At 41.4% G+C, this 27,208-nt stretch overlaps 1 protein-coding gene and 1 non-coding gene across 12 annotated transcripts in view; one reads left to right on the top strand and one right to left on the bottom strand.

The window, feature by feature from the left end:
* Positions 1 to 3,444: 3,444 nt before the first annotated feature.
* HECTD1 (HECT domain E3 ubiquitin protein ligase 1) overlaps positions 3,445 to 27,208 on the top strand; it is a 92,082-nt gene continuing 68,318 nt past the window's right edge. For 8 of the 11 annotated variants that reach the window (XM_059709840.1, XM_059709829.1, XM_059709819.1 and 5 more), the window contains exons 1-3: positions 4,270 to 4,407; positions 5,664 to 5,935; positions 24,397 to 24,631. In XM_059709840.1, the coding sequence (XP_059565823.1) occupies positions 5,796 to 5,935; positions 24,397 to 24,631 (375 nt within the window). In that variant the 5' untranslated portion in view covers positions 4,270 to 4,407; positions 5,664 to 5,795. Of the gene's footprint in view, positions 3,564 to 4,269; positions 4,408 to 4,824; positions 4,956 to 5,663; positions 5,936 to 24,396; positions 24,632 to 27,208 lie in introns of those variants that run through there. The other 3 variants (XM_059709755.1, XM_059709775.1, XM_059709765.1) reach the window with 3 other exon arrangements.
* On the bottom strand, positions 17,751 to 17,857 carry LOC132223684 (U6 spliceosomal RNA). The gene has a single exon (XR_009450506.1). It is a non-coding gene; the product is annotated as a U6 spliceosomal RNA (small nuclear RNA).

The raw sequence follows: 27,208 nt of genomic DNA, 5'->3' as shown, positions 1-27,208 counted from the left end.
AATTGTGCCCTGGTTAGTTAGAGCATTGCCCTGATATGCCAAGGTTTTGGGTTCAATCCCCAGTCAGGGCATATGCAAGAATCAACCAATGAAATCATAGGTGAGTGGAACGACAAATTGATGCTGATACTATTTATATGATACCATTTATATCAGGAGTTGGCAAATCCATAGAGATAGAAAGTAGGTAAGTGGTTTCCAGGGAAGGGGGTTGGAGAGAATATGCAGTGCCTGCTAATGGGTATGGGTTTTCTTTTATAGGGTGATTAAAATGTTATTGAATTAGATAGTGGTAACTCATGTACAACATTGTGAATATAGTAAAAACTACTGAACTGAACACTTTAAAAGAATAAATTTCGCCCTAACCGGTTTGGCTCAGTGGATACAACATCGGCCTGCAGACTCAAGGGTCCCAGATTCTATTCTGATTAAGGGCACATACCCAGATTGTGGGTTCGATCCCCAGTAGGGGGCGTGCAGGAGGCAGCCAATCCATGATTCTCTCTCATCATTGATGTTTCTATCTCTCCCTCTCTCTCTGAAATAAATGAAAATATATATTTTTTAAAAAGCTCAAATGATTATAGCAATCTCTCTTTGCATAGATATTAGGTTAAATTATCCCATAATTTAAAATTAAGAAACATTTCTATTAGATTGCCTCAAAAAACAGTATGTCTTCCTATTGCTTCCTATTTCTCCCAGATGTCCCATATATTTTTTAAAAACCATTTTTATGGGACATTTAAACACACACAAAAGTATATATACTAGTATAATGAACTGCCATGTTCCTATGACCCAGACTCAATCATGACCAATTGTATTTCATCTATACTATACCCATTATTCCCTCAAATTATTTTGAAGCAAATTCTAGTTGTCATATAACTTCATATGTAAATACGGTAATTTAGAATACTGCTCTAAGTGATGAAGACTCTTTTTCAGAAAATAAAACCATTATACAATTATCATAGATAAAAACAATTATCAATAATTCCTTGATAGCATATATCCAGAAGGGAAAACTTCAAATTTATCCAATCATTATATAGGTTTTTTCCACTAATACACACTTTGAAATATGTACTAAGATATCACTCTTAAAAGAAAAAAGAAAAGGAAGATATAATTCTTTACAGAAGTTAGGTTCTTAAAAGTTTTCTGTTGAATACATTTTTGTAAATCAGATCCTACTTTTCTTTTAAATAAGCTTACAAGGTAATTAATATACACCCAAGTATGCTAATAAAGATTAACAATATTTTTATTTATTGGAGAGAATAATTTTCCTCAAGACAAAGGGTACAGGTGTTTACAAAGAGTTATAGCAAATTATAGAAGGGTTTTTAACTTTGGAGCAAAAACAATTAACTAGGAACATAAAGCATACAACTTTTACAACTGTTATTTGGTTTTTGTCTTCACTGTCAAGGAATATATGGTGGATATTGTGAATCTTATAAAAAAAATTGTCCAAATTCTAGAATTTATTTTTAAATACATCACTTTGAATTTTTAGAAAAGATTTATAGAAGCATTAATAAGAATTAGACATCTCAAGCTAAACTTACTGTTTTGTTTTTTAATTTTAAAATAAATTTTGATATTAAAAACTTGCCAAAAAAATGAAAAGATTTTCTGTATATGTACCCTTCCCCAACTTCCCCAAATGTAATTATTGGGATACCATAGTTGAAATATGTGAATTTCTGGAAGGCATTTGACAAGATTTCCTTTAAAATCTTACATACAAATATGGTCATTCTATACTGCAAGATTCAATTCTTTTTTTTTTTTTTCCTTTTTGATCTTGTGAATGGGTCCCAGTGATGGTGTATCTATCGAAGATCCTTCAAGGAAGTGGGGTCAATAGGCAGTCTGTTCCCTCTGCTCACCCAAGAGGAGCTCTCTTCACAACTCTATGCCTTTCTACATGGTCTTCCTAAGGTCTGGCCAGGTCCAATTCAACATCTAAGATCTAGTTCACACATCATTTTGGAAGCCTTCTGAGATGCCATCACCTCCTTGACGTTCCCACTGTACCTGACAATATTATGGGGTAAGTACCACCATAGATAGAGGTAGGCACAGGCAGTGTATTGACATCTACCTTCCCCTAGACCAGTGGTTCTCAACCTTCCTAATGCCGTGACCCTTTAATACAGTTCCTCATGTTGTGGTGACCCCCAACCATAAAATTATTTTCATTGCTACTTCATAACTGTAATTTTGCTACTGTTATGAATCATAATGTAAATATCTGATATGCAGGATGTATTTTCATTGTTACAAATTGAACATAATTAAAGCATAGTGATTAATCACAAAAACAATATGTAATTATATATGTGTTTTCTGATGGTCTTAGGCGACCCCTGTGAAAGGGTCATTCGACCCCCAAAGGTGTCCAGACCCACATGTTGAGAACTGCTGCCCTAGACTTTTATAGTTCATTGAAAAGAAGTCTGTGACTTACTGCGCCTTACACTGTGCCTGGCACATAGTCATTTTCAATATTTATTATTCTTAAATCTTGACATTTAAGGTAAAATATTAGCTTGTAAACATATCCTAGTTTCTTGGGAGAAAGATTTAAGTATGGTCAGTTGCTTTCATCTGGATCTTGTTTTCTTCAAGGCTTTATTCATTTTCTTTGGTGCTCTTGTCCTGAGATCTGATATTTTAATTTAAAATAATATTATTATAATAAATCACAATAAAAGTCACTTTTTTGATAAGGTTTCTTTTTAAAAATATTTTTATTGATTTCAGAGAGGAAGGGAGAGGGAGAGAGAGATAGAAACATCAATGATGAGAGAGAATCACTGATCGGCTGCCTCCTGCATGCCTCCCACTGGGGATCTGGCCCACAACCCGGTGTGTGCCCTTGACTGCAATCGAACCTGGGACCCTTCAGTCCGAAGGCTGGCGCTCTACCCACCGAGCCAAACCAGGTAGGGCGATAATGTTTCCTTTTTTTTCCTTTTACTTTCAACAATAAATATTTAATTAAAAAGGAAAAAATTATCACAGTAAATTTGACCTCATGGGGGGCGGGGGCAAGGTTGTATAGTTGTATTAACACATGTATAGACCCATTTAAACACCACCGCAGGAGAAACAGGGGCCATTCCAAAATACTGGTTCTTCAACCTTATGAAACAGCATCTCCGATTTCTTATAGGAACACGTCTCAAATACTATCATGTAATGTTCATTTTTGTTTAAAAAGATGAAAACGTACAGTGGGAGTGCCTGGGACATGAGTTTATGTCTCTCACACACCGAGGGGTTCATTTATTTTACAAAGAGATAGCGAATAGTCACATTTCTGATTAATCACCTCCTAAGTACTTCCAAGTACGTCCTGTACGCAGGCATGTTTTATTTTCAATGCTTGCGAAAGAAAACGTTTCGGGGAATAACCCGGGACGGACTTGAGACCAAGCTCCGCGGGAGCGTCAAGAGCACACCCGGCGCTGCTGCTTCCGTGGGGCGCCCACGGGCGCCAGTTTATGCTTTTGGGCCCTCAGTTCTCCACCTGCACAATGGAGGTAACGCTCGGCACGTACTCCCCGGGGCTGTGGGGAAAGGTTTCCTGCCTGGCGGACTGAGGGGCCTCTTGCCTCCAGGGACCGAAGGGAGCCGCTCTTCCTTCCCCGAAGCACGTCCGCGCGCGAGGAGGCGCGGAGCTCCCGGAGCGCGGGCCTCCGGGCGGGAGGCGGGCGGAAGGGAGCCGCCGGAGCCCCTGCCCGAGCGCGCGCCGCAGCACCAGCCGGGCTCGCGTGCACAGCGCGCGCGGCGCGGGGAGCGCGCTCGCCCTGACAGCGAAGCGGAAAGGCGTCAGGACGTACGACGGCAGAGCGACGGCCGACTGGCCCAGGGAGTCGGCGCCCCGGGAGGCCCGAGCGCCCTGGCGGGGCAGCGACGCCTCCGGCCTGTGAGCGCCCCAGCGCGGCTGGCCCAGCGGCCTCCGCAGCGCCCCACGTGGCGGCCAGCGGGAGGCTGGAAGCGGAGCCGATTGGCTCCGCCCCCAGCGAGCTCGCCGGCCTCCCCGCCCAGCTCTCGCCCGACCCTCCCTTCCCCCTCCGGCATCGCGATGGACGCGGCCTCCCCCCGCCGCCGCCGGCAGCATCGCGCGTGCCTCTGAGCTGCGGGCCTGAGGAGCCGCGTGCGGGGCCGGGACGTGCGCTGCCTTTCGCGGGTCGGGGGACCCTCTCCCTTCCCTGTCACCCGGACCCCGCGGAGGAAGGGGAGGGACGAGGCGCGGCGTTTCCTGTCGCCGCCTTCCCCGGCTCGACCTGCGGCTTCCTGGCCACTCGAGGGCCGCGGCCTGCCCTGGCTCTGCCCGCGGCCTGCCTGGAGCTGGACCGGAGCGGTTTGGGACTCCGAGGCCGGGTGAGAGCTTGAGGGAAGGGGAAGCGGGAGCGCTCTGGGCGGTCGGAAGGGCGAGGCTTCGGGGCCGAGATCAGGAAGCCGGGCGGCGGCCGGGAGCGAGACCCCGGCCCCTGGTGAGGTCGGCGGGGCTCCTGCCGACTCACCCGCTTGGCCCCTTTGTTTCTCTCTGGCGGCGGAGCCCCGCTTGCCCGAGCCGGAGCCCAAGGCGCCCCCCTTCTCCGCCTTGCCCTTCAGAGGGCTTCGCTGCCCGGCCACGCCAGGGACGACCCGCCAGGCCGCGGGAGTTCTGGGCGCCGCTCCCCGGGACGCGCCGTCCTGTCTGGGGCCTCGTCTCGGGCGCGGAGGCTTTGCTGCCGCCCGTCCAGGCTCCCCGCCGAGTCACGGGAGCTCACTGAGCGGGGTTTGGTGCGCTCCGGTGCTGGGTCGGTCGTCCCTGCCGGTCTCCGCCGATGGGTGCCCACCCGGGCCCGCCTCTGGGTCCGCACACCTGCAGCTCTGGCTTACGTGGGACCCAGAGCTGCCCTCCATTAGGGCGCTTACAGGCTTTGGTAATGACTTTCCTTGTGGAGCTGGTTCCCTGGTGTGTGTGTGTGTGTGTGTGTGTTCACCAACTGCTCCATTCTGTGGGGATGGGGAAAGAGGTGCTTAGAAGGGCCTATATTCTCATCGTACTGTTTTATTTCGTTGTATTTACTTCTAGCGTTTCTTTTTAAACTTTTAAGAACAGTTGACAAGACTGCCAAAATTCCTAACCGAGTCTGTATTCGTAGGTGCATCTTGCACGTCATTGCCGTTTGTATTTGGACATCTTACGAATAGTAGTGGGTATATGGAGAAGTCAGCCAAATTTGTGAATTGAGAGGTGATTTTAAAGCAGAACCTTAACTTGGAGGGTAATGGTTCAAAGTGCTTAGAGCCCGAACCTAACCCTTATCTGAAGATCAGTTTTGGGTTGGGGGGGGGGGTGTGAAGAAGTTTGCTGGAAAAAAAAAGAACCTTTAGTAAGGTGTTCTTTGCCTTTTGGCACAGACGTTAGTGATAGCAGTAGTGGGATCCGAAGCTTGTTTGACTTTGACAAAGAGCTCTGGTTTCCAGTTAAGCCGAAACCTAATCAGCTTATACTCTTGTGCAAAACTGGTTTTTATTTAGTATGCTGTAGGAACGTTAAATCCGAGGAATAAGGAAAGTTGAAAGCACTATGTGCACTAAGCACTATGTTAAAAAAACATAACTTACGAGTCTTTTCTAATTTCTAGGTGGACACCATGAAAATTTGGTTCCCACTGATGCAAAGGAAAACATTTTAAACCCCAAACTGATCAATCCTGGACATTTAAAGGAATTTTTCCCCTTTTTTAATTTAAGCAAAGAGGCTTAAAAAAGAAAACATGGCAGATGTGGATCCAGACACATTGCTGGAATGGCTACAGATGGGACAGGGAGATGAAAGGGACATGCAACTAATAGCACTTGAACAGCTATGCATGCTGCTTCTGATGTCTGACAATGTGGATCGATGTTTTGAAACGTAAGTACATCACTTGGTCATCTTCCTTTGGGGTTGCTGTAGTGACATCTGTTTTCAACTGTTTGCTGACTTCAGTTTGTTTAGAATTTTAAAGCTACCTTTTAAAAAGTTTTGCATTTACACTTTTCTGTGTAAGTCGAGTAATGATAATTGTGATGACACAAATATGTGTTTGTTGAATGCATAGGGATAAGTAGGGAATACATTTTTAACCATAGCTTGGTTGATTCATTTTCAAAATATGTTATGAACTGCTAAAATGCAGATACTTGAAGGTAACTATGCCTGTTCCAAGAAATTAACTAGAAATCGATATGAAAGTGTAGATGATAATGAGCATATGTTTATAACTGCCAATTTTTTGTAAGTATTAAGTCACATGACATCTTTTGTTACAGCAAACCATTGCCTTGTAAATTTCAGTTTGGAGGGTATAAATTGGATGTTACCCATATGGCATACTTTTGGAATAGTAGAAACAGATTATGAAGTTTGGACAGTTTAAACAATTTTATTCAGAGGTTAAAATGTAGAATTTATTCAAAAATGTAAAAGAGAATTCATTATTAGAGTAGCCATTAATGCCATGTTTTTCTTCTGAATGCTGTTTTAATACCATTTTGAGGTAGTTAATAGAAAATATTTGAGATGTTGATGTAAAATTTGATATAATTGTCTTAATTTCTTTGAAGTGGGGATAAATATTGTGTTATTAAATTGATAACGCATTTTTTAATTGCCTTCATTTTTGAATGAATAATTATTGAAGATGAATTACTAAGTGAGTAATTAATAATCCTCAGCTGAGGAACTTGGAAAAAGCTAATGTGACAGGGGCAAGGAAAAGTTGCTGGAGAGCTGGGTTGAGGTAGGGTCAATATCAGATGGAGTCTTTTTTTAATTTTTTTTATTTTATTGATTTTTTACAGAGAGGAAGGGAGAGAGATAGAGAGTTAGAAACATCGATCAGCTGCCTCCTGCACATCTCCTACTGGGGATATGCCCGCAACCCAGGTACATGCCCTTGACCGGAATCGAACCTGGGACCTTTCAGTCCGCAGGCCGACGCTCTATCCACTGAGCCAAACCGGTTTCGGCCAGATGGAGTCTTTTGTGTATGCTAAGCTTTTGGTTTTGTCTCAAGGCGATGGGAAGTGCAATGAAAGAGAGATGTGATTAAATTTTTCTTTTAAAAACATAACCTTCATTATGGAGAATAGTTGAGGACAAATGCTTGTAGACTTTTTAGGTTATGAGTCAGAGAAAGGATTGCTGTAATAAAAGTATAAATAAGTGGATAGATTGGAGACATTTAGGAGGTAAAATAGGACTTGTACATTGAGTGGATTTTTAACCCATGTTTAAGTTTGTAAAGTCATATACTTACTGGTCATGTGAAAAATATTCGTCTACTGAGTTAGACAGATATCCTAAATTGACATAATGTCATCCAAAATATCAAAAACACATTTGCTGATATGACTACTGATTTCACCAGAATCTTTAAATATTGGGGAACTGTCAGTGTCACAGTGGCAGACACAAGTTTCCCCAAATTGTAATTTTTGCTTGAATACTTGAATATTATCAATGGCAACAAATAGTCAAATTGTTTTCCTTGAAATGGAAGGCTTAACTTCATTAATTTTTGAGAAAATGTTTGTCAGATATCCAAGTCTACATAACCACAGTTTGAAGTTCTTTGAAGTAAAAATGATGTTGCATGAAAAAAGTGGCGAGTTGGGCTCTCCAAAGGTTGTACAAGTACTTTCCCTTGACACAACCATCATTCTTTGGTATGCAGAAGTACTTGACACTTTCGTCCCATTTCCTTAAGTAGAATATTAAAAAAATGTATTCAAGGTTTGTGATTAGTGACATTAATGATTTCTTTTGCTTCACCAATGTTATTCTATAGTAGAGTTGGTTTTTAAAAATTCCCATGCCAGAACTTGTAGTACAGTTTAGTGCCACTACCTTGATTCATACTAAAGCACCAACAGTTTTATCCACTACTAGAGGCCCGATGCATGAAATTTGTGCAAGAGTAGGCCTTCCCCCAGGTGCCTGCCGGCAGTCGGGACCCAGCCTTCCCTCACAGCCCCAGCTTTGTCTGGAAGGACGTCTGGTCCAATTAGCATATTATGCTTTTATTATTATAGATTGTTTTTGCATCATTAGTTTACATGCCAGCACAGGAAAGAAATGATTCGAGAAAGGACAATTGTGTTGAATATGGTGAGAGAGGTCAAGTAGGGTTGAAGACTAAAAGGTGTCCTTTGGATTTAGCAACATTCTCAAGATCATTGATCTTAATGAGGACTCGGAGTGGAATGGTGATGAGGGACATATCCGAATGGGTTGAGGAGTAAGTAGAAAGTGAAGAAATGGAGACAATGCGAAAAACTTTTTTGAGAAGTTGGATTGGAATGCGAGTGTGGGCTTTTTCTTTTAAATGTCAAAGTGATAGGAGAAAAATGGATAATCTCTAGTGTAAGGATTCTGAAAAAAGTAAAAAATACAACAACAACAAAAAACCGGGAGAGAATTGGCTCTTGTCAGGAGCAGTGCTTTTAAAATTTTAATATGCATAATGTGAGTCACCTGGGGGATCCTGTTAAGCTGCAAAATGTGATTTAGTTGGTCTGGTGTGGTGCCTGATATTCTGCATTTCTAATATGCTACCAGGTAAGGCTGAAGCTGTTGGTTTGAAAATCCACATTGTGTAGCAAAGCTCTGATCCACTGCTGGGGAGAGAAGTTTTAAAACTTCTCCTGTTGTAAAACCGGGAAGATGGAGGGGTTAGATGTAGATGTTTTAGGTTTGATGGTAAAAAGTTGATGGGATTTCTGTCTGATGACATCTATTTTTCCTCCTGAAGAAGGAGATTAAAAAGAATAATATCGCCGAAACCGGTTTGGCTCAGTGGATAGAGCGTCGGCCTGTGGACTGAAGGGTCCCGGGTTCGATTCCGGTCAAGGGCATGTACCTGGGTTGCGGGCATATCCCCAGTGGGAGATGTGCAGGAGGCAGCTGATCGATGTTTCTCTCTCATCGATGTTTCTAACTCTCTATCTCTCTCCCTTCCTCTCTGTAAAAAATCAATAAAATATATTAAAAAAAAAAAAAAAGAATAATATCTAGTCGTCCAGACACACCAAGGTTGCAGGTTTGATCCCTGCCTGGATACGTACAAGAATCAACCAATGAATGCATAAATAAGTGGAACAACAAATCATTGCTTCTCTCGCTCCCCCTTCCCTTCCTCTCTCTAAAAATCAGTAAAAGTAAAAAGAATAATATGTAGGGTTGATATGGGGAAATGATTATACTCATATAGTGCTAGTAGCTTCAAAGCTGATATCTCTGCCTCTAAGTTATACCCAGAGTTACATTCTTAAACTATTGATTTGATTGTACCACTCTTCTTTTACAAAATCTTTTGGCTTCTTTACCTAATGGATAACATTTATACCCCTCGAAGTCCTCTCCTGCATTTTCATATACTACTGCTACTACTTTTGTTTTTCCATTGCGAAGCATAGTGCCTGGCATACACAATAGCTACTATCCATATATTGAACAGATTGAAAAAAATTCTTTATATTGTACCTGTTTTTCACTTATGCCTAAAAATGCCTTTGTAAGGTATTTGTGAGTCATGAAACTAGTTGGGGAATATGCAGGAGGAGGAAAGTTGTATTCTTCTCTGTAAGAAACAGGGATAGCATCAGTGTGTATTTTCCCTACCCCCCCCCCCCCCATTAATGTACTTGCCTTTTCCATATTGACTCTTGTTTTCTTCTACCCAATGGCAGAGTAATAAGGAAGTGAAATCATTTTCGTTGATCAGCCCTGCAACTGTTTTTCCCTGATTTGAGAATGTTGATTGTATCAAATATATATAATCCTGAAAAGTTAAATAAGTGAATTTCTAGAGACAACAACTGTGTACAGTGTGTGCTTCATTGCAGTGGACAGCAGAGAGAAATACTGGATGATGAGAAACATTCTCTCTCTAGGGAGCCAATAAATAATGAGCTTCAATGAGCTTTCGTTGAGTTAACCAAAGTGTCTGTCACCTTTAAGATGCAAAAAACCAACTGCATAGAATTTATAACAATATATATGTATACTTTGCCTATTTATTGGCTGTGTCATTAGACCTTTGAGTTCCCTGGAACCCCAGCACTGTCTTAGTCATCTTTGTATTCTACTCCCTAGCACAGTTTTTGGCATAAAAAGGCATTCAATAGATATTTGTTGAATGAACTGCGATTTGGTTTGTGGTATATTTTAATTGGCTAAAATCAAGTCTACATATTGGAGTTTGATTTATTCCTCTTTGTGAGGAAAGACCATAACTTTAAACTGCTGTGCCAGTAGTTATTTTTGACTAAGCAATACAGAGAGCATCAAGGTTGGGAGTAGGGGCAGTAATAGAATAAAAGATGAAATGGATGAAAAGGTATTATTATCTTCAAGAAGCAAAATTTATTAATCTGTTACAGTTTAAAAAAATTTTAGTTGATACAGAAGTGCCCATTTTTAATACTGTACTCAGTAAAATATTGCTGCTGTGGATAACTTCTTTTAAGAAAGTTAAATTTCTTTATATTGTAAATTGTTCTGAAATCTTGGCCCAAGTCAAAGTGATGAAGTCTGGAAAAAGCATATCTATAATAATAAAAGCATAATATGCTAATTAGACTAGATGTCTTTTTGGACAACCTTCCAGATGAAGCCAGGGCTTCGAGGGAAGCCTGGGTTCCAGGTGCTAGAGGGAAGCTGGTGCTGGCAGCGGGGGAAAGAAAGGCCTACTCTTGCATGAATTTCGTGCATCAGGCCTCTAGTGATAGTTATAGTAGTATAGAAATTGTTTGTAGTAGTATAGAAATTTTTTCTCTTTGGAACCTCACTAAACATTTTTTGTTCTTGTTTTAAGTTACTGATCTCCACTTCCATTAGGGGAAAAGATTTTGATGTCATTGCAGGTAGCAATTTGGAAACCATTGCTTAAAATTGGATTCATCTGAAGATTCTTCTTCATGTCATTTGTGTGATTGACTGGTCTGATAGTAGTTCTATATAGACTGAATGATCTTAAAGTTTCCTAATTAGACTACATTTGAGTCTGTAAGTTGGCATAATAGTGTAGTACTGGGTTTAATATATAAAAATAAATTTTAGCAAGTTTAAAATTTTGAATAACTCCTTAATTGTAATGTATATAAGATTTTGTGCCATACATGTATACTTTTAACAATATTAAGGGAGGGCTGTAAGTATGCATAATATTCAATTTTTTCTTAAATTTATTTAAATTGTGTATGCTGAAATCTGAGTTTGACAAATACATATAGTTGTGTAACTATACCACATTTGAAATTCAGAACAATTCTATCACCCCAAAAAATTCCTTGGAACCATCCCTTTGAAGTTAAGCCCTCCTGTAGCCTCAGTACCTGGCATCCAGTGGTCTGTTCTCTGTTGCTGTAGTTTTGACTCTTTCAGAATCTATACTAATAAAAGTGTAATATGCTAATTAGACCAGACAGCTGAATGACCTTCTGGACGAAGCCACAGTGGTGGGGGCCGAGGTAGAGGTGGTTAGGGGTGATCAGGCAGCCAGGTGAACAGTTAGGGGCAAATCAGGCAGGCAGGCAGAAGGATAAGGGGCGATGAGGCAGGCAGGCAGAGTGGTTAGGGGCGATCAGGCAGGCAGGCAGGCGAGCGGTTAGGAGCCAGTGGTCCCAGATTGTGAGGGGTTGCTGGATGGGCTGAGTCCCCCCCCCCCCCCCCCGCAAGAATTTCATGCACTGGGCCTCTAGTGTCATATAAATGGAATCGTACATATAGTCTGTAGCCTTATGAGTCTGGCTTCTTTCATGTAGTAATTTTCATTTGAGTAATTTGTGTTGCTGTGTGTATAATAGTTCCTTTCCTTTCATTTCTGAGTAGTAGTCCATTTTATGCAGGTATCATATATGGTTTATCCACTCACCTCTTGAAGGACATTTAGGTTTTTCTGGCTTTGGTGAAGATGTAACTAAAGTTGATATAAACATTAGCATACAGATTTCTGTGTAAATATGAGTTTTCATTTCTTCTAAAATTATACAGATAAGTCTGACAAGATGTAGAATTTACAAAATTCATATGGAAATACAATGTACCTAGACTCGCCAAAACAATTTTGGTAAAGAATAAAATTGGAGAAGTAATGCTACCGTATTTCAGTTCTTATTATACAGCTATAGTAATCAAAACAATGTGGTATTGGTGTAAAGATAAATGGACCAATGAAATAGAACTCAGGAATAGATTCACACATACATCAACACTTATTTCAACAAAGGTGCAAAGGCAGTTAAGTGGATAAAGGATACTTTTTTAATAGGGCTGGAACAATTGCATATCCATATGCAAAAAAGTAAAAAATAACTTTGATCCATACTCTATTGTATACAAAAAATACACTAAAAATGAATCATAAACCTAAATTTAAAACTTAAAACAATAAAACTTCTAGAAGAAAACATAGGAGAAATCCTTTTGTGACTCTAGGTTAGGCAAATATTTCTTTTTTTTAAATTAATAAATCTTTATTGTTCAGATTATTACAGATGTTCCTCTTTTTTCCCCCCATAGCTCCCCTCCACCTGGTTTCCACCACCCCATACCCTTACCCCCTGCCACTGTCCTCATCCATAGGTGTAAGATTTTTGTCCAGTCTCTTCCCGCACGCCCCACGCCTCCTTCCCCCCAAGAATTGTCAGTCCACTCCCTTTCTGTACCCCTGCTTCTATTATATTCACGAGTTTATTCTGACTTAATTTTTAGGTTCACTTGTTGATAGATATTTATTTGTTGTCATTTTGTTGTTCATAATTTTTATCTTTACCTTTTCTTCTTCTTCCTCTTCTTAAAGAATATCCTTCAGCATTTCATATAATCCTGGTTTGGTGTGATGAACTCCTTTAGCTTTTTCTTGTCTGTGAAGCTCTTTATCTGACCTTCAGTTCTACATGATAGCTTTGCTGGGTAGAGTAATCTTGGTTGTAGGTTCTTGCTATTCATCACTTTGAATATTTCTTGCCACTCCCGTCTGGCCTGCAAAGTTTCTGTTGAGAAATCAGCTGACAGTCGTATGGGTATTCCCTTGTAGGTAACTGAGTTTCTTTCCCTTGCTGCTTTTAAGATTCTCTCTTTGTCTTTAGCCCTTGGCATTTTAATTATGATGTGTCTTGGTGTGGTCCTCTTTGGATTCCTCTTATTTGGGGTTCTCTTCGCTTCCTGGACTTGTAAGTCTATTTCTTTCATCAGGTAGGGGAAGTTTTCTGTCATGATTTCTTCTAGTAGGCTTTCAGTATCTTGATCTCTCTCTTCTTCTGGCACCCCGATAATTCGGATGTTGGTATGTTTGAAGTTGTCCCAGAGGCTCCTTACACTATCTTCATATTTTTGGATTCTCTTTTCATTTTGCTTTTCTGGATGGGTGTTTTTTGCTTCTTTGTATTTCAAATCTTTGACTTGATTCTTGGGATCCTCTAGTCTGCCGTTGGACCTCTGTATATTATTCTTTATTTCAGTCAGTGTATGTTTAATTTCTGACTGGTCTTTTTCCATTTGTTTGGCATTCTCATTATCTTGAAGGTCTCACTAAGTTCCTCAGAGGTTCGTAGAAGATTCTTGAGTAACCTTATAACTGTAGTTTTGAACTCTGTGTCCTCCATTAGTTTGCTTTCTTCCATTTCTTTCATTTGTGACATGTTTCTTTCTCCGCATTTTTGGCTGACTGCGAGGACCCGCTGTGTCTACAGTGGAAGAACTGCTGTGCTGGAGACACCCTTATGGGGTAGGACTTGCTTCAGTGGGGCTTTGGTGCTCACTGTGTCTGCTTCTTGAGTGTGTCCCTTATGGATGTGAGGAGGTGAAATCTGGTAGCTGACCAGGGTACCCTGGCTCCTGGATCTCCAAGTCAACCACTGTGTGAGTCCACCCAGCAGGAGCTACAGCGATATCAGCAGATTTCTCCTCTTTGTTTGGGGTTTGGAAGTTTTGGAACTCTCTGACCCAGCTGCAGTTTGTTAGGTTAGGCTGTAAAAGCTCAGGTGATTCCTTTGTGCAGCTGGGCACAGCTTGGATGGGGATGTAAATTGAGTGGGGCGGGTCTCAGAGAATCACTAGGGCGGAGCAAACAGCAATGGCTGTTGTCAGCTTCTCTGCGACTTCGCGTCTCTGCGTCCCCAAGTCCCTCTGTGTCCCTGAATCCCATGCCCCCACAGCAACAATGATCTCTGTGAGCAGCTCTGTGAGAAAGCCACCCTAGCTTTCCCACCCGCTGGAAGACAGTCTAGTTTCTCCCTGTAGGAGTCTGGGACCCCAGAGTCTCGCCATAAATGAGTTCAGTGCATTGGAGAGCTTGTATCCCCTTCCGATTGAAAAAATCTGCGCACCCAGGTGCAGCTGCCTCACGCGGGCCTTTGTACCTCTGTTCTTGGCGCCTCTGCACCTCCTACCCAGTCTCAATGCGCTTTTTTCTTTCCTTCTAGTTGTAGAACTTCCACTCAGCCAGCTTTCCCGCGGTTCTGGATGATAGCTGTTTTGTCTTATAGTTGTAGTTTTAACGTTGTTTTTTGGGGGGCAGCACATTCAGGTTTATAACTTATGCCGCCATCTTCGTTCTTTCCTAGGCAAATATTTCTTGAATGAACACCAAAAGCATAGACCAGCCATAGCTGGTTTGGCTCAGTGGATAGTGTTGGCCTTCGGACTGAATGGGTTCGATTCTGGTCAAGAGCACATGCCTGGGTTTTGGCCTCTATCCCCAGTGGGGGGTGCGCAGGAGGCAGCTGATTAATGGTTTTTTCTCATCATTGATGTTTCTATTTCTCTCTTCCTCTTCCTTCCTCTCTGAAATCAATAAAAATATATCTTAAAAAAAAAGCATAAACCATAAGAGATTAAATTGATATGTTTGAAGGTCTCTACTACTAATTTATTTTCTGTAATAGAGGACTGTTCAGGTTAATTAATTCTTCAGTAAATTTTAATACTATGTCTTTCAAGGAATTGGTCTATTTAATATAAATTAAAATTTATGGGCATAGAGTTGTTTGTAATATTCCTTTTTATCCTTTGGATATTTGTACAGTCTCTGGTGATAATTCTCCTTTTCATCTTGATACTGCTGATTTTTATCTTTTGATCAATCTGGCTAGAGATTTATCAAATTTATTTATCTTGTCAAAGAATCAGCTTTTGGTTTCATTTGTTTTTCTCTGTTTTTCTGTTTTAAGCTTCATTGATTTCTGCTCTTTATTATTCTGTGTTGGTTGGGTTTAATTTGCTCTTTTTTCTAATTTTTTAGGTGGAAGTTGATGTCAGTGATTTGAGATCTTTTCTAATATAATCATTTAGTACTATAAATTTATCTTTTCTGCTTTAATTGATGTATATTTTCATTTGGTTCAAAATACTTTACAATTTTCTTTGAAACTTTCTTTTTTACCCTTGAGTTATTTAGAAGTGTGTTGCTAAATTTCCAAATATTTGGGGATTTCACAGATATTTCTATGTTACTATTGTGGTCAAGGAACATAATTCATATAATTTAGTTATTTTAAATTTGTTAAGGTTTGTTTTATGGTCCTTGATGTGGTCTATTTTTGGCGAATGGTTCACATGCAGTTTGAGAAGAAGGTATATTATGCTCGTTTGGTGCGATGTTCTGCAAGTGTCAGATTAAGTGAAGTTTGTTGATAGTGGTGTTCAATGTATATCCTCAGTAGTTTTCTGTTTTGTTTGATAGGTTATTGAGAGGTGTTGAAGTCCCTGATTATAATTGTAGTCTTATCTATTACTCATCAGTTCTCCCAGTTTTTGCATCATATATTTTGAAGGCCTGTTAGTTAATTTTAGGATTTTATCATCATTATATATAACTAGAGGCCCAGTGCACAAAAATTTGTGCACTTGGGGTGGGGAGAGGAGGTCCCTCAGCCCAGCCTGTGCCCTCTCGCAGTCTGGGACCCCTTGGGAGATAACAACCTGCTGGCTTAGGCCTGCTCCCGGGTGGCAGAGGGCAGGCCTAATCCCTAGGTGCAGCCCCTGGTCGGGCTCAGAGCAGGGCCGATTGGGGAGTTGGGGCGCTGCCCCCTGTCATGCACAGAGCAGGGCGGATTGGGAGGTTGTGATGCCACCCTCAGTCACGTCAGGGTAGGGCTGATTGGGGGGTTGGGGCACCGCCCCTGTCACACTCAAGGCAGGTTGCGGCGCCACCCCCTGTCACGCACAGAGCAGGGCCAATCAGGGGGTTGGGGCGCTGCCCCCTGTCATGCACAGAGCAGGGCTGATCAGGGGGTTGGGGAGCTCCCCCCCTGTCTCGCACAAAGCAGGGCCCATCAGGGGGTTGGGGAGCTCCCCCCTGTTACAGAGCAGGGCCCATCAGGGGGTTGAGGAGCTGCCTCCTGTCACTCACAGAGTAGGGCCGATAGGGGAGTTGGGGCACCGCCCCCATCACACACAGAGCAGGGTGGGGGGGTTGGGGCGCCGCCCTCTATCACCCACAGAGCAGGGCCGATCAGGGGTTTGGGGCGCCGCCCCCTGTCACGCTGATCCTGGTGCCGGGAGGCCTCGCGGCTCCGCTGATCCCGGTGCTGGGAGGCCTATTACCCTTTTACTATATAGAATAGAGGCCTGGTGCATGGGTGGGGGCTGGCTGGTTTGCCCTGAAGGGTGTCCTGGATCAGGGTGGGGGTCCCCACTGGGGTGCCTGGCCAGCCTGGATGAGGGGATGATGGCTGTTTGCAGCTGGTCACACACCCTTCAGGGTGGGGGTCCCCATTGGGGTACCGGCCAGTCTGGGTGAGGGGCTGAGGGCTGTTTTCAGGCTGGGACTAAAGCTCCCAACTGCCTCTTTTCTTCTTTTTTATTCTGGGCCAGCTTTAGCTCTGTCTCCAGCTCTTAGGCCTCTGCTCCTGAAAGCAGGTATCTGGTTTGTTTCGGTTCTATAATCGAAACTCTGTATCAACTCCAGCTCTGAGATCCCAGTTCGCTGAAAGCTGGTTTCTGGGGTTTTGTTTAGCTTCTATATTTGTTACAGTGTTTCTTAAACTGCAAGCTCAGAGGCCGGCAAGGCAGGCGAGGAACGTTGGAGTCCTCCATCACTGAAGCAAGCAAGCCTCATGTTAGTTTCAAGCTGCCTGGCTGCTGGCCGCCATCTTGGCTGGCAGTTAATTTGCATATCACCCTGATTAGCCAATGGGAAGGGTAGCAGTCATACGCCAATTACCATGTTTCTTTTTTATTAGATAGGATGTGGGTTTCTTGTAGACAGTATAATGCTGGCTTGTGTGTGTTAATCTTTTCTTTTTTAAAAAATGTTCTTATTGATTTTATAGAGAGAGGAAGGGGGGAGAGTGAGAGGGAGGGAGGGATGGAGGGAGGGAGGGAGGGAGGGAGATAGATGTGAGAGAGAAACATTGATTCGTTGCCTCTTGCATGCACCCTAATTGGGGATGGAACCCACAACCTGGGCTTGGGAATTGAATTGGTGACCTTTCTGTGTACTGGACAACGCCCAACCAACTGAGCCACGTGGGCCAAGGCTTGTTGTTTGTTTGTTTTTTTAATGCAACCTGACAGTTTTGAATTGGTGAGTTTAGACCATTTTCATTTAATGTAATTTTTGGTATGTTCAGATACATGTTTAATGTTATATTATTTCTTTTCTTTTTTGCTGTTCTGTTTTTTTTTTTGTTTGCTTATTTGTTTCTCTGTTTCCTCTTTCTTGCCTTTTTTTCTCTTTTTTAAAAATATGGAACACTTCACAAATTTGAATGTCATTCTTGTGCAGGGGCCATGCTAATCTTCTCTGTATCATTCCAGTTTTAGTATATGTGCTGCTGATGCTAGCATTCTACCTTTTGCATTATTTGAATATTTAGCATTTTATTTAATTTACATTTTTTGTCTGTTTTCTCTTTTTAAAAATATATTTTATTGATTTTTTTACAGAGAGGAAGGGAGAGGGATAGAGAGAAACATCGATGAGAGGGAAACATCAATCAGCTGCCTCCTACACACCCCCTACTGGGGATGTGCTGGCAACCAAGGTACATGCCCTTGATGGGAATCGAACCTGGGACCCTTCAGTCCGCAGGCTGATGCTCTATTCACCGAGCCAAACCATATAGGGCTGTCTCTATTTTTTAGTGATTGCTCTAGGGATTACAATTAATTTAGAGCTAATATCTTACTGTTTAAAGTAAAATGAAGAAGACTTACAAGCGTGTAGCTTTATTTATCCTCTCTCCCTTTATGTTATAGTTGTCATATTTATTAAATCTACATACATTGAAAATCTGAAGATTTAGTGTTCTAATTTTTGCTTTCTGTAGTCAGTTTAATAGGAGAAAATTAATCTATTACACTACCTCGATATTTATCATTTCTGTTACTCTTCTTTTATTCCTGCAGTTCTGTGTCTCTCTCTGGTATTACTTTCTTTCATCCATTTCTTTAGCATTTCTTTTAGGGGAAGGCTGCTAGTGATGAATTCTTAGTGTTTTGTTTTGTTTTTCCATCTGAAAATGTCTTTATTTTGCCTTTATGCTGTGAAGATGTTTTTTCTGGATATAGAATTCTGGGGTGGTGGGTTTTCTAGAGTTTTAAAGATATTCCACTGTCTTCTGGCCTTTATGGTTTCTTTTTAAATATATTTTTATTGATTTCAGAGAGGAAGGGAGAAGGAGAGAGAGAAACATCAATAATGAGAGAGAGTCATTGATCAGCTGCTTCCTGCACACCCCATACTGGGATCGAACCCACAACCCAGGCATGCACCCTTGACCAGAAATGAACCCAGGACCTTTCAGTCTGCCGGCTAGGGCTATGGTTTCTGATAATAAATCTGCATTCATTCTTTCTTTTTTTTTTTTTTTTTTTTTAAAAATCTATTTTATTGATACTTTACAGAGAGGAAGGGAGAGAGATAGAGAGTTAGAAACATCGATGAGAGAGAAACATCGATCAGCTGCCTCCTGCACACCCCCTACTGGGGATGTGCCCTCAACCAAGGCACATGCCCTTGACCGGAATCGAACCTGGGACCTTTCAGTCCGCAGGCTGACGCTCTATCCACCGAGCCAAACCGGCTAGGGCTGCATTCATTCTAATCTTTGTTTTTTGTGTTTTTCCTCTTGCTGCTTTCAAGATTTTTTGTAGTTTGATTATGATTTGTCTGTGCAAGGTTGTCTTTGCATTTGTTGTATATTTGAGGTTGCTGATTTTCTTGAATCTGTATTTCATCAAATTTGGGGAGTTAGTTCTTCAAATCTATTTTCTGGACCAATTTTTTTCTCCTTTCTGGGACTCTAGTGGCACAAATGTTACACTTTTTAATATCTTCTCTTAGGTTGCTAACATTCTGTTTCATTTTCCCCCCCAATCTTTTTTTCTCTATTCTTCAAATTGGGTAGTTTTTATTGATTTATGTTGAAGTTTCCTGATTGTGTCATCTTCATTCCACTCTTGAGACCATCCAGTGAATCCCGTCCCCACCCCATATTGTATTTGTCATTTCTCAAATTTTCACTTGATTGTTACTCACACTTTTTATTTCTCTCCTGGAAAATGTCTGCTTTCAATCATTTTAAAAATGTTATTTACCTCATGGAATATAGTTAAAATAGCTGATTTAGAGTTCTCTCTGGTAATTTTAGCATTTGTGTTGTCTCAATTTTACATCTGTAGACTTTCTTTTTGAGTTGGACAGATCACATTGTACTGATTCATTGTATCTTAAGATATTTTGGATTTTATCCTAGACATTTAGAATATTATATTGTGAGACTCTGGATTTTATAAAAATTCTCTAGAGTATGTTGATTTTTGTTGTGGCATGCAGTCAACCTGGGTAGATTAGACTGCAAGTTCTGTCTTGCCCTCTGTGGGTGATAGGTGGTTTGAATGTCATTGGTTTCAGAATCCTTTGTTAGGATGTTTGGGTCTATTCTGCATGTGTCACTTAGAGTTTAGTCTGGGACTTGGGTGGTAGATTATGTCATAGTTCTGTTGTTAACGTCATTAGCTCTTTTCTACGTGTGTGCAGCTGAGAGGTGAGCTTGGGACTTGTGTCAGGGATCTTTTTTGTAGCTTTTTCCTCCCCAAGTTTTCCCTTATCATTTGGCTTCCAGAAACCTTTTTTACCTAGTGTTCTAGCCAAAAAGCTGGGGCTCTCTTGGATTTTAGCAACATTTTCTCTTCACCGTCTTCCCTTCTTTCCTCTGTGCTGTCATACAATTTCTGGGACTGGGACTGCCCTGGAGGTGAAAGTAATGAAAGAAAAGAGAAGAAAATGATAGGATTCCTCTCGTTTTTTTTGACCCACAGGTGTTTCTTTTCTTTATATTTTTGTTTTGTAAAAGATTATTGAATTTTAGAGAGAGAAGGGAGAGGGAGAGAGAAAGATTGATGTGAGAGCATAACATTGATTGGCTGCCTCCTGCACACCCCCTACCAGGGATGGCACCCACAGTCCAGGCATGTGCCCTGACCGGGAATTGAACCAGTAACCTTTCAGTGCACTGGACGACGCCCAACCAACTGAGCAACACCGCTAGGGCATGGGTTCCTTTTCTTAGTACTCAGTCTTCCTGGGCCTTATATGCTGTGGCACCTCCACTGGACTGTGCATGTGCCAGTAAGTTTTCTCTGGGGCTTACACTTGGGGCTGGCTTGGGGCCAGGCTGGGAAGAAAAAAACTCCCAGGAATTTGTCCTCTCATCCTCTGGTTTACAGAGGCCCCTTTTCTTGGTCCTTTTCAGTTTTTTGTTTGTGCTCCTACTAGATGGCTTTGGGACTTGGCCTATCCCAAGTCCCAAAACTAGAAAAGAAAAGAGCCAGTGATCGGGGGGAGATGGGGGTCCCCTGTCCAAGCCTGACAACTCTGGCGGAGGCGTCAGGCCTGGGCTAGGGGCCGATCAGGTGATCAGAGGGTGATGGGGGTCTACGCCTCTGGCTGAGGCATCAGGCCTGGGCAAGGGGCAGAGCCAGCAATCGGAGGGGTCTGGGGGTCTCCTGCCCACGCCTGATGCCTGGGCCAGAGGCATCAGGCCTGGGCTGGGGGCAGAACCAGTGATGGGGGAAATGAGGGTCCCCTGCCCAGGCCTGACGCCTCTGTCAGAGGCGTCAGGCTGGGCAAGGGGTCGATCCTGCGATTGGAAGGTGATGGGGGTCAACGCCTGAGGGCTCCCAGTATGTGAGAGGGGGCAGGCTGAGCTGAGGGACACTCCCCCCCCACACACACACCCAGTGCATGAATTTCGTGCACTGGGCCCCTAGTTAAAGTATATTTGTATCATAGCAAGTCCTTAGTAAGCAGTTTTTTTTTAAAAATATATATATTTTATTGATTTTTTACAGAGAGGAGGGGAGAAGGATAGAGAGTTAGAAACACTGATGAGAGAGAAACATTGATCAGCTGCCTCCTGCATAACCCCCATTGGGTATATGACCGCAACCAAGATACATGCCCTTGACTGGAATCGAACCTGGGACCCTTGAGTCCGCAGGCCGATACTCCATCCACTGAGCCAAACCGGTTAGGGCAGTAAGCAGATTTTAAAAACCTGTGTAATCATGTACGTGTCATATACTTAGTTATGCCTTTATTATTAGATCTGTAGGTTATATCACAATGAGCACCTTTGTATATACATTATTGCCTGATAACGTATTTTTTGAATTGTTGCCTTCAAAATAACATATAAATAAGGGAAAAATCAAAGTTTCCTTTATCTGTTTGAAATAATATTTAATTATTTTTAGAATTTTAGCCAAATATGTTTGTATAAGATTACCTTCTTTTAACTAATATAAATGGTACTGTTTTTGGTAGAGGACCTTGTGGCTTTTTACTGTTTTGAACTTTAGCGTTGAGTATAGGAAAATCTAATTGAAAATAATTTTACAAGGTTTTATTCCTTGCAAGCATGAATGAATAGGTTAATAACTTTTGATTTTTATCTTTTAAGAGAAATCTGAATGAACATTTAAAAATGATGTTTATATGTGCCCAGAATGGTAGTTTTATGTTTTGTATCTGCCTCAAGTACATGTTCATACAGAAATAAAGTCTGTACCAAACATACAGAAATAAAATGATTGATTGAATTTACTTTGGTATTTATTTTTTACTTTTGCTATTTTAATATATATTTATTTCGGAGAGGAGGGAAGAGGGAGAGAGAGAGAGAAATATCAATGATGAGAGAGTATCACTGATGGGCTGTTTCCTGCATGCCAAACACTAGGGATCAAGCCTACAACCCAGGCATATGGCCTGACCAGGAATTGGACGGTGATCTCCTGGTCCATCGGTCGACGCTCAACCACTGAGTCATGCTGGCTGGGACAACTTTTGCTATTTCAATTGGACACTTTTTAGATCTTGAAGTCTTTTTGTGTGTGTGCATGTGCATTTGTGTGTACGTGTATACAATGTTAGATTCTTCTTTATTTTCTTGGTGGGGGATTTACTATTGTGTATTTAATTGTAAAGTTTGTTAATCCTGTCATAGTCAGCCAAATTTTATGGAATAAAGTTAAATAATTATCAATTTAGCAAAAATTTAATGGTAATACCTTTCTAAGTGGCCTAGGAGTGCTGAGATAAATACTCTAAATCAGTGGTTCTCAACCTTCCTAATGCCGTGACCTTTAATACAGTTCGTCATGTTGTGGTGACCCCCAATTTCATTGTTTCAAATTGAACATAATTAAAGCATAGTGATTAATCACAGAAACAATATGTAATTATATATGTGTTTTCCGATGGTCTTAGGCGACCCCTGTGAAAGGGTCGTTTGACCCCCAAAGGGGTCGCGACCCACAGGTTGAGAACCGCTGCTCTAAATGCTCCTGGTGGGATTATGCATTAGTATAGCTTCCGAAGTTTGATAGTATCTGTCAGACTAAAAATGTACACACAGAAACACTTCTGAGAATCTTTCCTTCATAAACACTGGTGCAGTTGTGCAAAGATATATATTAAAGGGTAGAGCTGCTTGAAGTTCATACAGATAGTTTTAAAAAGTTGCTAAAGATATGCACACATTAAGAATTGAAGGAAAATAATTTCACCAAAACATGGAGAACACTGTTTTGTGTTACTTGTAGCCCATATGCAGAGAGTTAGAATAATGTATTTGATGTCATATACTAAGATTTCTACTAAATGTAAATTATGGTCTTTTATATTTTAAATGTTGATGAAAATATAGGGGATATTATTGATAACTTAAAAATTCTGCTTTGATAAAACTGTGTTACTCAGGTTTATAATAGCATGTGTTAGACCAGTGATGGCGAACCTTTTGAGCTCTGCGTGTCAGCATTTTGAAAAACCCTAACTTAACTCTGGTGCCGTGTCACATATAGAAATTTTTTGATATTTGCAACCATAGTAAAAGAAAGATTTATATTTTTGATATTTATTTTATATATTTAAATGCCATTTAACAAAGAAAAATCAACCAAAAAAATGTCATAGGTTCGCCATCACTGTGTTAGACTGTTCATAGGAGGGAAGGGTAGCTAAAATTAATTATTTTAACATTGTGACAAGGTACTTTGCTAAGTGTTTAATGTATATAATTTCATTTAATCTTTATAATATCCATATAAAGTAGGGATTGATAAGATCTTATCTTTTTTTTTTTAAATTATGTTTTTGCTTTTTAGAGAGAGAGGAAGGGAGAGGGATAGGGAGATAGAAACTTCGATAAGAGAGAAACATCATCGATCTGTTGCCTCTTGCATGCTCTCTCCTGGGCATGTGCCCTGACTGGGAATCAAACTAATGACCTCTTTGCTCATGGGTGGACGCTCAATCACTAAGACACACCAGCGAGGTGATATTATCTTTGTTTTATGAATAAGGAAACAGGACCAGAAAGGTTACATAGCTGTTGTTCTGTGTTTTAACCTGGTCTGTTAAACCCCAAATCAACATTTGTTCCCATAAAATATGAATTGAAGAATGTCCCTGGCCTTCAGAAACTCTTAATGTAAATAAATAAATTGATACATTAAACAGTGTGGGCACTGTTTTTATGAGGTTTGAGGAACATGAAAGTACCACAACTATTTGGATAGGTTAGGGAGGGTTTTACAGAGCAGTTGATGTTCCAGCTGAGTATTGAATAGGAATTTTTTAAACATGGATTCAAGTTAATGCTGCTACTTTAAATTGTTTATACCTTGATATTTTCAGCAATGATGAAATTAGCATGTGAATATTGCTAGGAGATTAAAATCAATGTGAGAAATATTACCTAATACACATGCGATCCAATATGAACATGATATGTTTTATAGTTTTATCTATTACTTAATATGATTTTAATGTTAATTATTTACGAATTCTAGGTATAATATGATTTCTTTTACTGCAGATGTCCTCCTCGCACTTTCTTACCAGCCCTCTGCAAAATTTTTCTTGACGAAAGTGCTCCAGACAATGTGTTGGAGGTAACAGCCCGTGCCATAACATACTACCTGGATGTATCTGCAGAATGCACCCGAAGAATTGTTGGGGTAGATGGAGCTATAAAAGCACTTTGTAATCGTTTGGTTGTGGTAGAACTTAACAACAGGACTAGCAGAGACTTAGCTGAACAATGTGTAAAGGTAAGTCTTAATTCTTTATTGGCCCATTTGAAGATCACTTAAAGAATAAAAAATATATTTTGCTAATGAAATAAAATTCTTTCCTCCATTATCAGTCTTATTTTATTGAGAGTGGTTGAGAACAGTGGAAATCACAGACCTTGTGGATCAAAGGAGATTCCATGTGGTTTGGGAAAAGAAATCTTTGGCTAGTGTTCTAAGTGGTTAGAGCATTGGTCTTACACTGAAGGGTTGCAGGTTTGATTTTCAGTCCAGGGCACACATTGATTGCAGGTTCAATCCCTGGTTGCAGGAGGCAACCAGTGGATGTGTCTCTTTCCATCATTGTTTCTCTCTCTCTTCCTCTCCCTCTCTTCCACTCTCTCTTAAATCAATGGAAAAAATATCCACAGGTGAGGATTTAAAAAAAAAATCTTATCTTTGAAGGAAAATTGCAGGTCACTGGTAATGCTCTTCTTTGCTGCCTCAATGCTCTTCAGTTCTGGTAGCTGCTAATACTTTTGATAGGTTGTCCCTGTTCCCAGCCAAAATGATATTGCACCTGGTAGGAAAATAGTAAAAACCACCAGCACAACAGATAACACTGACCACTATTGCCAGTGTCATATGAAATACTTAATATGTATTAATTCATTTAATTGGTTTAAAGAAAATTTTTTGGGGGGGGTAATATTAGTTAATAACATTACATAAATTTCGGATGTACAGCTTTACCCAACTCATTTAATCTTAATGACAATTTTATATGTGGTTGGTGCCACTCATATATAATTTCTCTTTTAGAGGTGAAAAAAAAAAAATCAAGCATACGGAGATTAAATGACTAGCTGGGGATGATGCACATAGTGGCAGAGCCAAGATCTGAAGATCACGCATTTGAAGATTAGAAAATCTGGTTCTAGGGCCTATGGATTTAACAATTTTGCTGTATTCTTTTAGAATTGGCTGTTCTATTCCTGGTGGGGCTAATTACAAACTCTGGGACTCTAAAAGCATCAGTATTGCGCCCTGACCGTTTTGGCTCAGTGGAGAGAGCAATGGCCTGCGGACCGAGGGGCCCCGGGTTCGTTTCCAGTCAAGGGCATGTACCTTGGTTGTGAGCACATCCCCAGTGGGGAGTGTTCAGGAGGCAGCTGATCGAAGTGTCTCTCTCATTAATGTTTCTAACTCTCAGTCCCTCTCCCTTCCTCGCTGTAAAAAGTCAATAAAATATAATAAAAGCATCAGTATTGGGTCACTAGTTTATTGGAACTACTTGTGAACACATTTGGATTTTACATGATTCTCTTCTTATAATTCCTGTCTTATTCTTTTTATGATTCTTGTTCTAGGTCAGCAGTTTTCAAACTTTTTGTCTCAGGACCCCTTTACAAGTCTTATTGAGGACCCTTGAAGATCTTTTGTTTATAGAGATTAAATCTATTTATATTTCCCATATTCAATAATGAAATTGATAAGTTTAAAGTATGTTTTTTTGAAGTGTGACCATTTCTTTATTAAATTATACAAAAAGGGGAGGAGGGGGGGCAGCTGTGGGGCTTGGTCCCAACCCTGGCTCTACCCCGACCTGGTGCTAAGAGAAGGGGATCTGAAGGATACCCAGGGACCAGGCAGGTTAGGGATGGGCAAGACAGAAGGTTAGGATGCAGAGGTTCCGAAGGAGAAGCTATCGGAGGAGGGGTGGGAGCGAGGGAGGAAGAGAGAAAAAAGAGGGAAAGGGGGCAATTGGGGACCAGCTGGGGAGCTCAGATGGGACAGGTCAGGAGGTGGAACAATGGCAAGTGAGAATGGAAGGGCAGTGTCTGGAAAGGTGGACGTGAGAAGGCTGGGGAGGAAGAGGGTGGCAGCTCTGATGCAGGGCTAGATCAAGGAGTCAGGTGAAGAGTGGCTGCAGTGAACTGTTCCTGCCCCCATCTCCAGGCCTTGAGGGGCCTCCTTCCCAGCCCATTGGCAGGGGGCTCATGCCGATGCCCCATTTTCTTTCTTCTGCCTTCTGCCGCTTGGGATCAGCTTCATCCTCTTCAGCGTGGGCCCCTTGTCGTCGTCATCTTCTTCCTCATCTTCTCCTTCATCCTCCTCTCTGTCCTCAGCGATTTCTTCTTCCTCCTCAGCTCCATTCTCCTCCTCCTCCACCACTTCTTTCTTTCACTCTTTCTGGCTCGCCTTCTCCACCTTCTCTTTCTTCTCCTTCAAGTCCTTGGTGCTCAACTCGGCCGCTGCCTCCACGCTCTTCTCCGACATGGTGCCGGGCCGAGGCTGGCGAGGAGCCGGGGTCCCGGGGTGGGAACGGAGGGGCACTGGATGGCAGAAGGTGGCTGAGGCCAGAACCTGGTGCGGTTGCAGCGGCGTCAGGGGCAGTGGTGGCCGCTCAGCAAGCTGGGTCTCTGGAAGAGGCCTAAAGTATTTTTTAATATATCTGAAAATAAACTTATTACATGCTAACATGTGTTACGTTTTTGAAAATAACTATTTCCCAAACAAACAGAAAATTAGAAGAGTAACATTGTTAATTATTTTTGCAAGTTCCTTTAAAAAATGTCTGGCTTTCTAGAAGAGAGCCAGATCCTCATATCTACT

The sequence above is a fragment of the Myotis daubentonii genome, chromosome 1 (genome assembly GCF_963259705.1).
Source record: "Myotis daubentonii chromosome 1, mMyoDau2.1, whole genome shotgun sequence".
NCBI lineage: Eukaryota > Metazoa > Chordata > Mammalia > Chiroptera > Vespertilionidae > Myotis > Myotis daubentonii.
This window is presented reverse-complemented; position numbering and strand designations above follow the sequence as displayed.